This window comes from Bactrocera tryoni, chromosome 1, assembly GCF_016617805.1.
Source record: "Bactrocera tryoni isolate S06 chromosome 1, CSIRO_BtryS06_freeze2, whole genome shotgun sequence".
Lineage (NCBI taxonomy): Eukaryota > Metazoa > Arthropoda > Insecta > Diptera > Tephritidae > Bactrocera > Bactrocera tryoni.
The window spans coordinates 79,745,261-79,757,531 of NC_052499.1; the positions used below are offsets into that span (position 1 = coordinate 79,745,261).

General features: G+C 30.9%; 1 protein-coding gene across 16 annotated transcripts in view; it reads left to right on the forward strand.

Annotated features, from left to right (window-relative positions):
* Positions 1-12,271, forward strand: part of LOC120766946 (protein unc-80 homolog) — a 54,566-nt gene that overhangs the window by 19,037 nt on the left and 23,258 nt on the right. For 7 of the 16 annotated variants that reach the window (XM_040092698.1, XM_040092700.1, XM_040092703.1 and 4 more), the window contains exons 1-2: positions 8,557-8,826; positions 10,171-10,197. In XM_040092698.1, coding sequence (XP_039948632.1) covers positions 8,644-8,826; positions 10,171-10,197 — 210 coding nt within the window. In that variant the 5' untranslated portion in view covers positions 8,557-8,643. Of the gene's footprint in view, positions 1-8,556; positions 8,827-10,170; positions 10,198-12,271 lie in introns of those variants that run through there. The other 9 variants (XM_040092697.1, XM_040092701.1, XM_040092699.1 and 6 more) reach the window with 3 other exon arrangements.

Genomic DNA, 12,271 nt, shown 5'->3' on the forward strand with positions numbered 1-12,271 from the left:
GCTTCAATTTCTATACATACTTGTAGCTCCCTCAAACCCATCGCTTATACGCAGTGTTTACCGTAATCGCTTAATGAGTGAATTGTTTTTCAGTAGCTTCATTACGTTATCGGTGAAATGGCGAGCAAATGCAAACAATTGAGTGGAAGATCCACCCTCTACTCGTCCTGCACTCACCATTGACCCACTTTTCTCAACTGTGCTGCTTGTGGCCCTGTCGGCATTCAGGCATTCAACCCTCTCGACCTGCGTTGGTGGTGCCGGTGGCATTCGGCAGTGAAACGATTTGTGCATGTTTATACACTTAACAAGCAAACGACGACGACAAAGCGTCGAATATGTGTGTGTATAAGCTGCTCGAGTTAGAGTATGCGCGTGTGTAATGAGTGGTGGCACGCTGCTTGTTATCGCTGATAAAATATGTGTGTCGTTCAAAATACAGGGTGTAAATAATATAGTATGTATATATTGAATTTTTTTTGCGATAAAATATATAAATTACAAATTTTCTGTAAAAATTTGCAAATTTTCCGAAGATAAAAAAATTCTGCTTTTTAATTTTAATTTATTTATTTATAAAATATTTTAATTTATTTATACCCTTAAATAATAGTCCTAAAACTAAAAGAGTCAGATATAGGGTTATATATACCAAAGTGATCAGGGTGACGAGTAGAGTCGAAATCCGGATGCATCTGTCTGTCCGTCCGTCCGTCTGCCCGTCCGTGCAAGCTGTAACTTGAGTAAAAATTGAGATATCATGATGAAACTTGCAATACACGTGTATTCCTTGCTCCATAAGAAGGTTAAGTTCGAAGATGCTGCAAAATCGGGCTCCTACTGCCACGCCTTACACAAATGGCGGAAACCGAAAACCTGGGTAAAGTGTCACACCATAAATAAAGATATTAAAGTGAAATTTGGCACAAAGGATCGCATTCTGGGAGGGGCATATTAAAAATACTTCTTGGTAAATATTGTCTATTATTTGTTTCGGAAACATTTTCGAAAAAAAGTTCTGATTTGTTTTTAAGAAACTTTATACAAATTTATAAAATATACATACATATGTATATACAGTCACACATAAATACACGTAAAGTAAAAAATTATAATATTTTTGGTATTTTATAAACATTTAAAGATGGAAAAAATCATTCGTCAAAAATATTAGTAATTATTTTAGAATTTTTTTCTAAACTAATACCGAATTTTTTTTAAATAAATTTTTAATTAATTAGTACTTTAAATACATACATACTCGTACATAAATATACATAAAGAACAAGATATATTTCCTTGACATTTTTAAATTTAGAAATGGAAAACAATTATTCGTGATAAATATTTTTTTGTATTCATTTTGAAAAATTTTATATACTAAAAGTTTACTAAACATTTTTTGAAAATTCCGCAAACATTAAAAAAATTTAAAAAGCTTTTTGGTAATTTATTTATAAAATAGTTTACTATACTTTTATTATAAAATAATATATATGAACAACAAAATATATAAATTTTTTTTTGCATTTTGTAAACATTTAGGATTATAAACTTATTTTTTATTTGTTTTTTTTGTACTTTATAGAGCTAAAGGCAGGGACAGACTGGAACCCAATATGCTTATTGTTACCTTCCTAGTTACCATAATATCATATTTGTTATGTGTTATACGATTTTATTATTTTATTATTAAGCATAGAAGAAGAAGAAGAAAGCTTTATTACAAAATATTATTATATAGACATTATTATTAGTTTGACCTTCAGAAACATATTTTTTTTGAATAGTTTTTAACAACAAAACTCAAAGAAATAATATTCTATATACTTTTATTGCTTTTATTAATAATAACTCTTTGTGGAAAAACTAATTTCACAAATAAAATTAAATTATCAAAAACATGGCAACTAAATGTCTTCAATTCATATTTTAATATTTTAATTTTAATATAATGTCTTAGGGCACAATACACCTTAGGTCGCGGTAAAATCCTCAATTATTTATATATCTAGATAATTTCTTAAGCAAAAATATTAAATTGAAAATTCATAAACTTGGTATTTAGTATTAACGATTGAAGTGATGACAATTACATATGTACATTTATAGCAACAAAATTTTTTTGAAACATTGAATTCCTAATAATGCAAAAAATCTTATAGCCAAAATTTCAAACAAATCGCACAGCTTATAATCGAATTGCACAGAAAAATGCTATACATTTTTGCAATTTTCAATTAGAATTCATTGTCATTAATTTTCTTCCTCAAAATTTATCGCATAGATTATGAATTTCCTAAATACATGCGTATAACACATACATACATATAATATTATAGTATTATGTTTACAAAAGCGAAAAAATCGCACAATTGGAGAAAAGCCAAATTCAAGTTCAAAATAAAAGTTTGCAAAAAAAAAGAATTTGTTAAGTATTTCATAATACTATTTATATGATTGTTATTATCTGCACTTTGGTGTATAGGTATTTTGCTTTTAAAACACACACAGGTCTAGCTATTTTCATATTATGTATATAAGTATCTGCGATACATCATCTTAGATATCGATTGGTATCAGAAAATAAAACAAAAATAAGCAAATATTATGAAATATGTATATACACTTTTGAAATATAAGCATATATGGTTTTGTCATGATTTAGACCATACATCAGTTTAATGATTGGTTATTAAGGGGTGAGCCTGCTTTAGAGGCTTCAAAAAATCGATTTTTTTGAGAATTCTTTTGGGAGGGAATGAAATAATTGATTAATGCAAAATTTCTAGCGTTTATAGTTATATATTTAAACATTATTCGCAAATTTTTTGGATACGAAATCTTTGATATTCTGCCTTTGGAAAGCAATTGCCCGGTGCATTTGTCGGACGGCGGGCAGGATACAGGTCGCAATTTCTATCGGAAACAAAAAATTTAAAGAGATTCATGTTTTCTAATCATTTATGTTTTAGTTAAGCTAAAAAAGTTCCAAAAAAAATTGAAAGTTTTACAAAATTTTTAAAAATTGAAAAAAGTGGGTTTTGAGCAAAAAAATTTTATTTTATGTTGTTTAATAATATGTTCCGACTTGACTTTTCTTAGTTTTTTTCTAGTTTAAATAGAAGATAATTTAAAGCCAAAGATATTAAACCATTTCCATATGACGTTTAGTTTTTTTTCTAGCCTGCCCGCCAATTAAGGAAACAACTGAGAATTCGCGCGTCAAAGTTTTCGCTTTCGGCCCAAGCGCTAATATATTTGCTAGAAGCTCCTTTCTTTCCCTTCTAGCTTTGAAAATATTTCGAATTCCCATCTATAACTATGGTAACGTATTGTTAGATTATTTTTAAAGAGATTTAAGCAAAAAAAATTTAATTTTTTGCCCCCTGCGACTATAAATTTTAGTAGTAACTGCACTCTCCTTGTTCTTGTTTAATTGTTAATTTATTTAAAAAGTTATATTTATAAATATATTTTTCAAGAACAATCATTTAAGTTAATTACAAATGTCTGCCAAGTAAAAAATTAGAAACAATAATTGTTTTTCCGATTTTCTGCTTTATTTTGTGAATATTTCATCCTTTTCCTTTTATTTAAATGGGTCCGGCAGTGAACGAGGTCAAGACGAAATAGCTCCTATCATCAAACAAACAGTCGTCGCACTCGCGACTTGGCCCACACGTCACTGCTGACTGTCATAACTTTGAAGTCGTAGATAATTTCGTCTATCTTGGAACCAGCGTAAACACCACCAACAATGTCAGCCTAGAAATCCAACGCAGGATAACTCTTGCCAACAGGTGCTACTTCGGACTGAGTAGGAAATTGAGAGCAAAGTCCTCTCTCGACAAACAAAAACCAAACTCTATAAGTCACTCATAATTCCCGTCCTGATATATGGTGCAGAGGCTTGGACGATGTCAACAACTGATGAGTCGACGTTGCGAGTTTTTGAGAGAAAAGTTCTGCGAAAAATTTATGGTAATTTGCGCGTTGGCCTCAGCGAATATCGCATTCGATGGAACGATGAGCTGTACGAGATATACGACGACATTGACATAGTTCAGCGAATTAAAAGACAGCGGCTACGCTGGCTAGGTCATGTTGTCCGGATGGATGAAAACACTCCAGCTCTGAAAGTATTCGACGCAGTACCCGCCGGGGGAAGCAGAGGAAGAGGAAGACCTCCACTCCGTTGGAAGGACCAGGTGGAGAAGGACCTGGCTAAGCTTGGAAGAAGATATATTTTGGAATACTCAAGATGGCTTAGCCCAATTTTTCGCCAAGATATTTAATGCAAAATGCTGACTGATAGCGAACTCAAGATTATAATATTATAAATAAATTTTATTGCATCTTTTATTTAATGTAACCACACTGCATCTTAATTTGACAAAACCTCATATTATCTTGACCATAACGTAATTTGCCAAGGCTTTACCATTCTTCAAGTTATTACAACTGACATTTATGTTATTTTATAATTTCAAAAATTGTATCTCGTTCGAACAAAATCGAGAGGTAAATACCACCATAAGTCAAAAGTCTTAACAAAGTGGAAAAAATCAATTAGCATCGATTTTTCATATTTCGATACTTTACCTTTATAAATAACTTATTAAAATTTCAAATCGATATCTGAAATAGTTTTTGAGTTACACCCGTTTGAAGGACAGTTCAAACAGTTTTTCTTCAAAAGCGTTTTTCTCGAGCGTTTTCGGAAGTTGCAAATTTTATGCGCATATATACATACATATATATATATATATACATATATATATTATATATATATAATGTGATGTAGTGAATCGTAAACAAAAACACTAAATTTAAATTTTTTTACATTTTAGGTGACGAAATATACCCTGAAAATTTCAGAACAATCGATATAGTAGTTTTATCTGTTTTCCATAGCATAATCCTAACGTTTTTATTGAGATTAGAGAGAAATATAAAAACAATAAAGTTTTTTTACTTTCACAAAAATCGTCGTTTTTTAAGCTGCCACACTAGGTGTGCCGTTTAAAGCCCACTGAACAACCGGCCGAATAAAAGTTAGTATACCAATTTTCTGAAGCTAGAGATATAAATAGCTGTCATCTTCTATCCTTAGCTTAATCCCCTTTTTATGGAGTTTTATAGGGGTTTAGGCAGAGATATAAAACAATTTAATTATTTCTTGAAAAATATTTTTTTTTACAATTATATTAAAAACATGTTTAAACAATAATCACATTGTGTTGCTAATTTTGTTTTTAGAACTTAAGTGGTGCGACAGATATCAAATATCATACATATGGAGGCGATAGAGTATCCTTCAAAGGTTCTGATTTTATGCATTGGAGTTGTAAGGCTTTTATGGTAGTATTTCACAGCGCCGTTCTATTTTCCCCTTATTGAAAGCCGCTATGCGATTTTTTTTTACATTTGCTGAGAACGTTTACCATACCATTTTAATGTCTGTATATATCTTTACACCATCAGTAAGTAAAGTTTTCAACGAAAAAAGATCTTATTGTTCTTTTTTTTTGATCTGAAATTTTTACGTGAGAATATTCGATTGAAAATTAGAGTTTTTTTTTGAGTTTAAATCGAATCAAGAGTATCTTCTTAATATTTTAAATAAAAAATACAGTATTTTTCGGCCATAAGAAGATAAGTTTATAGCAAATTTCGAGAAAGAAAAATTTCTTGTACAAAATAAAGACAAAAAATCAAAAAAACTTGGTATTTTCAAAGTTTTCACATAAATTTGGAGGTTATGTAAAAACAGTCTACATACAAAAGATATAGTTATTTGCATTAGCTTCAATATTGCCATACGATTTTTTTCTATACGACTCGTAGTTTTACCGGGAAACGAAATAAACCGATAAACCGTTTTTAACCCTAGAAAATTCAACAATAGGACTGATCTCCTTCGTTCCTCGTCCTCGAATCGCCTTTAAATAACTTTCTCTTTAAGGGGCTATACCAGTGTGACGCATGAAAAATTATGCGATTTTCGTGAATTTTTTTAAAAGAAAGTACTACATTGAATGTCTCGACTTTCTATGGACGTAATAAAGTATATTTTTAGCTATATTAAAAATTTTTTTACGAAAATATTGAAAAATAACGGAGGTTTGTGCTGTCTGCGGAAGTGCCGAAAAAAAAGTGCCTCTACTGCTGGCATGATTCCGATCGAATGAGTAGCTGAAACAAAAAAATTCAAAATGTTTATTAAACTTAAATATATTTTCTATACAATGAGCTACGATCTTTGAAAAATATCAAAAATTAAAAAACTGGCGTAATTTTGAAAAAAAAAAGTTTTTTTTACGAAAAAAAAAGTTTTTTTTTACGAAAAAAAAAGTTTTTTTTACGAAAAAATGGTGGTTTTTTTATTACCAAATTGACAATTTTCAACCAATCTAAAAGATCGTAGTCCGTTGTATAGCAAATGTATTCAACTATATCTAGTTTTAATTTGAAGTCGATCGGTCAATTTATCGTTGAGTTATGATGTCAGCAATTTTGAAAAATGTTGTTTCGAGAAAACCGCTTCTAAAGTTTCACTTATACATATGTATGTATATGTTTGCACCTCTGAGCGGTCGCTGTTTAGAACGCTGTCATTCAAAAACTATTCAAGATACGACCTTGCCGATTTCACAGGATATTTTTGAATATATAAACTATCGTAAAAGCAAAAAAAAAATTTTTTGAAAGTGTCACACTGGTATAGCCCCTTAATGCCTGTTATTTAATCTTTCGCTTCCGATGGGTTTCATCTTACTATGATTTTATGTTTAGTTTTCAAAAATTATCTTCGTAGGTCTAACATAAGAAAGGCTCTACAAAGCAGCAAGTTTTAAATTTGTACCAGATTCAACAAGAATATGCACTTTTCACTAAAATTTCCGTTTATCGAACGGACCGCTAAATGCTGTGAATCATATTTTTTTCAACTTGCTGATCATTTTACATGAAATATCTTTGAAGCAACCAAAAAGTGTTGATTAAGTGTTGGTTATATTTATAAATTTACTACTTACTGTCTTGTTCTATAATAAATCATTAGAAAATTTAAAATAATTTTGAAATTATTTCGAAAAATAAAGGAATCATTTTAAAATGTTGCAAAATTTTAAGTTTTTAATTTGCATTGCTACCATAAAGAAAAATTAATTTAATTTAATCCTTCATAGGGCAAACCTTATACTTCAATAAGTAATAAATAAATAACATAAAAAAGAGCCAGCAAACTGCTTATCATTCAATACAAAAACTTTCAGCCGCGCTTACCACGCTTTTCACATGCGCATCCTGTATTTTCCTCACAAATGTCCTAAATTCGCGTAAACGCACTCGTCACTTGTCGTACTCTTCCTGATGGAAATAACAGTTAGTCGCATCCGAACCACCAAACTGTCAACATTCAAATCACGGTAAATACAACGGCAACTGTCTTTGTGCTGTGCAAAAACCAAAAAAAAAGTGCAAGTGAAAAATTAGCCCAGCAATTGAAGCATTTAGCGCTGCAATCAACTAGCATTTCGCTAGAAAATTTACACAATTCAAAGAGGCAATTAAGTTAACGCATTTAACGAAGTGCAAATTACAGAAGGCGTGCAAATGAAATAGCAAAAATTCAAGTGAACAAATTGTGGTGAAGCCAAACCCATTTTTCCACGCTGGCGTCTGCCAGCAAGTGCTGGCGTTTTATGTGCTTTGTGGGTGCGCCACGGCACAAGTTCAATTAAATCGACGACAAGCGATAACGGTTTTGTGCGCTACGCGGCTAGATTACGGTGATAAAGTGCGATTTATTTGGAATTTAGTGAAAATTACTTGTGATTATGTAATAAGTGAAAATTTTCACCGAAAAATATATGAGAAAAAATTTTCATCTCACCACAGCGACATCTAGGCAGGGATACTGAATTTTGTCTGTATACGCGGAGCAACCGCCGACGAGATGCGGAGTCTGCGTCCAACTTAAAAGTGGAGCAAACGCAGTGCAACAACAAAGCGAACAGCTGATTAACATTAGCACACAGCTGGTCGACGAGTGGTTTTATCAATGAAAGGCAGGCATACATACCCAAATACATAAATGTATACAGTTAGCTTGCATTGGGGGTTGCAATTATAGCTGTCTAGCTGTAAACATAAACAAACACGGAACGTTTATTGCAAGGGGGGCAAGGAGGCAAGAGTGCCGCCAGACGCTTGCAATTATGAGCGTTTTATTATGAATATTTCTGTGTTGAGTCGGCGCACGCGAACACCTGTTGCCAACCGGTGATTTACGAGCGCCATTCAAACGAAACCCCTCAACCCCAAAGCACAAAAAGCACTAGACTACCCTTTAGGGCATTTTCATTCTTGTGTATATGTGTACGCATGTGTATATGTGTGAGTAGAAGCAACAGTTGCTACAGACTTTGTCCCCTTTTTCTAAACTGCTGTGGCGGTGGTGGCAGTAAGGAGACAGGATTTTGCTTCATTTGTCTGCAATTATTTTTAGTCAAGTGCTTTCAATGCATTTCTTGATCATTCACAGCTGCTTGTAATATGCCGCTGAGCGCCCCTAACGCTAGACAACCATAAAAGTCATTGTTGCCGCGAAACAGAGCGTAAAGTGATGCCCGCATAATGGTCACCAAAACGACAACAAACAACAATTTACATATGAATAACAATGAGGAGAATGATATCGATCAGGATGATGGCATGCAGGATCTGGGTTTGCCAGTATCACTGCAGATCTTCCTCTGGCGTCAGATTGCACCTTTCATAAGGCCGAAACTGGGCAAATTGCATGAGGCTAGTTGCATGGTGAGTTTAGCTACAACAAATATTTTTCATTACTAAATTACAAAAACAACAGCAAAATTTTAAAATTAAATACGTGTTAAGTGTAAAAGAGGTATATCATATAAACGGTATATAAATGTGACAAAATGAGTGGCAACGCGAAAACATAATTTCACTAAATGTTTAACTAATGGCGCTAACGGTTTAAGCGGCAAAGCTACATAGTTAAAGCAAATGTATATAGAAAAAATAAATAATTATAAAGAAAACCAAAAACAAATATAACAAATAAAAAAATAAAACAAAATAATATAAAATAAAATGAAATAAAATAAAGTAAACTAAATTAAAGTAACTTAAATGAAATAAAAATTAAATTAAATTAAAATTAAATTAAATTTAATTTAATTAACTTTAATTAAATTAATTGAATTCAAAACTTAAAATAAATTAAAAAAATTTAATTAAACTAAATTAAAAAAATTTAATTAAATTAAACAAATTAAATTTAATTAACTAACTTAAATTAAAAAATTAAATTCAAAACTTAAAATAAATTAAAAATTTTAATTAAACTAAATAAAAAAATTAAATTAAATTAAATTAAACTGAAATTCAATTAAATTAAAATAAAATTACATTAAATAAAATTGAATTAAAGAAATTAAATTAAAATTAGATTATTAACTTATATTAAATTAAATAAATTAAGTTCAAAACTTAAAATAAATTAAATTAAAGTTAAATTAAACTAAATTAAAGTTAAATTAAACTAAATTAAAATTAAATTAAATTAAACTTAAATTAAATTAAATTAAATTAAATTTTAAGCTGTAAATAAACGCTATTTATGTTCAACACAACAACAGCAAAAATTTACCACATTTGGCAACAGTCTTTATTCAAAATTCTACGTGTCTTCAAATGATTCATGCAGTTCTCGCTTCAAATATACATACATACAGACATTCTTACACGCATACATAAATTTATGTATGTGTAATATATAAATATATATGTTTTTTCTGCAAATTGTTTCGTATTTTATATAACTTTCTCTCTTTCTACCACTTTACTGTATTCTTCACAATTCTATTAACATCTATTTGCTTACACATTATTAATACATACATATATATGAACATACAAACATATTCTTATTTCTTTGAACTGTATAAAATAAATGGTCTACTCGTTTTTTATTTCATTTTTATATTATTTGTTTTTGCTCTTCATTCTGTTCACGAATGACAAAAAAAAATAAATAATTGTATCAAACAAAAACAAAAACAACGCAATTGCAATTCTTTCATAATTGATTGTGATTACTTGTGATGTACGTACATATACTCGTGTTTGATGTAGTTTTGCCAACATGCACCAGGACATCATGTAAGTTAACATACAAACATGCAGTGTTTCAAGAGAAATGTTAATTGTTGAATGTGTGTACTTAGCCAAATCATATGTATACCTTTTCGCCCTTAAAAACCGGTTTTCAATGCCAACTTTAATAAGCATGACTTATTCTAAGTAGAAAGCGCGTCAGCTGTGTGGCATGCAATTTCATTTATAAATGCACACCTACATATACACATACATACATATAAGGATAACTTTACATCACTTTGTTTGTTTCCATATTATTTTCCTAACCAAAATTTATAAATTAAAAGCTTCGAATATAAAATCGGATGTCTGTCCGTACATCTATGTATGCGAGCAATAATTTGAGTAAAAATTTTGCTATTTTCAAGAAATTTGAAACTCAGAGAAAGCAAAGCATAATGGAGGAACTAACGCCCATAAAATTTCTTTCATATTGTCAAGTCAAATAAAGACATTGGAAGTGACACCGCCAACTTTTACCAAAAAACTTCAAACAAATTCAAAAAAGTTGAAGAATTTTGTAATTTTTTTTGCTTACAATGCAAAAACATTGTTTCTATACAATATGTTTTCGAAGACAAATTTCGGTTTAAAAACCATTGTATACGCCAGAAAAGTTGAAATTTATATTAGCATACTTTTTAAACTGTCTGTCAAATATACGTATTAATGAATTCAGCTAAATTAGGTTCGATTGAATGCCAAACATCATAAATACGACTGAACTTGACATTAGTTAAAGAATATTTATAATACTCCTTATCTCTTTTCTTCAATGTTATGCTTATTTTACGGTTAAAACTCTAGTAATATAACTAATATGTAATTATAATTATAATTATTGGAAAATACAGTACAGACAGTCAGCGGTTTCATAACTCCGCACAAATGAGAGCGTTGTTGATAGTTTTACTGAAGAAAATACCCAAAAAAATCAAATCATATAATAAATATGATCAGAGAAACTAGATACTTTGGTTATCAATTTTTGGATATTCCTAAACTATCCTCTTGGGAAAACCTTAATCTAGATGTCACAAATTTTGGCAATATGGAAAGTTACAGACAAAACCAAGTCTTTAAAGAAGACTCTCTAAAAACTGTCACGTGACCATATACACGTAGCAGTCTGAAACTAAAACAAGTAAAGAAGGCTAAGTTGGGGTGCAACCGAACATTTTATACTCTTGCAACTTGCAAAACTCAAAGACATGGAAATACCTTAAGGGGGGAGCCTGCTTTAGGAGGCTCAAGAAATCGATTTTTTTTTATGGTTTAAATCTGTTCCTAATATATCTAAGAATATGTCTGTCAATTTTGGAAAGACAATTCGGATTATTTTCGAAGATACAGCACTAAAAGCAGTCGGGCGCCGAGCAGGTATACGTGCGTTCGGGCAGCTGCAGCCGCTCTATAGAGTTCGTGCTCCTCCCTTTATTCGAAATACCCCAAATGTATACATGGGGACGCATTATAACGGTACCCATTATATTTATGTCTGTATTTGCTTCTAAGTTGCGGCATCAACAGTCTGTGTTGTTTAGTTTTGCTCATTGGCATACAATGCAAAATCTTTGCTGAGAACGTTGACAAACAGCGCGTCAATCGGGAAAACTGTCGTTCGTCTTTCGACAGCAAAGAGTCTCGAACAGCTCGTATACTCCATCAACTTCAACAAAATGAGTATTTTGAGGAAGAGGAAGGTCCTTTTTGTAAGTTTAAATATGTAATAAAATGATGTAAAAATTTCATTACATTAGCTTGTTTTTTTCTATCCTAAAAAAAAAAACGAAAAACTGCCTTTTTTAAGCCTCCTAAAGCAGGCTCCCCGCTTAAGATGTAAACCGTCAGCCAGATGATCGGGAATCTAAGCAATTATATATACCTCAAATAAAAAATGTTGCTTGGGTTTCATTAAGGTACATCAAATGAAATTACATATCATATGGACTAAAGTCAGTCGGATGTTCGTTAATCCTGATATCAGTAATATAGAGGCTAGGTAAAGTTTTCGCTCAATGTTATATATTTTACTCAACACATTTTTGATACACAGAGTTACTGTTGCCAGGAAATG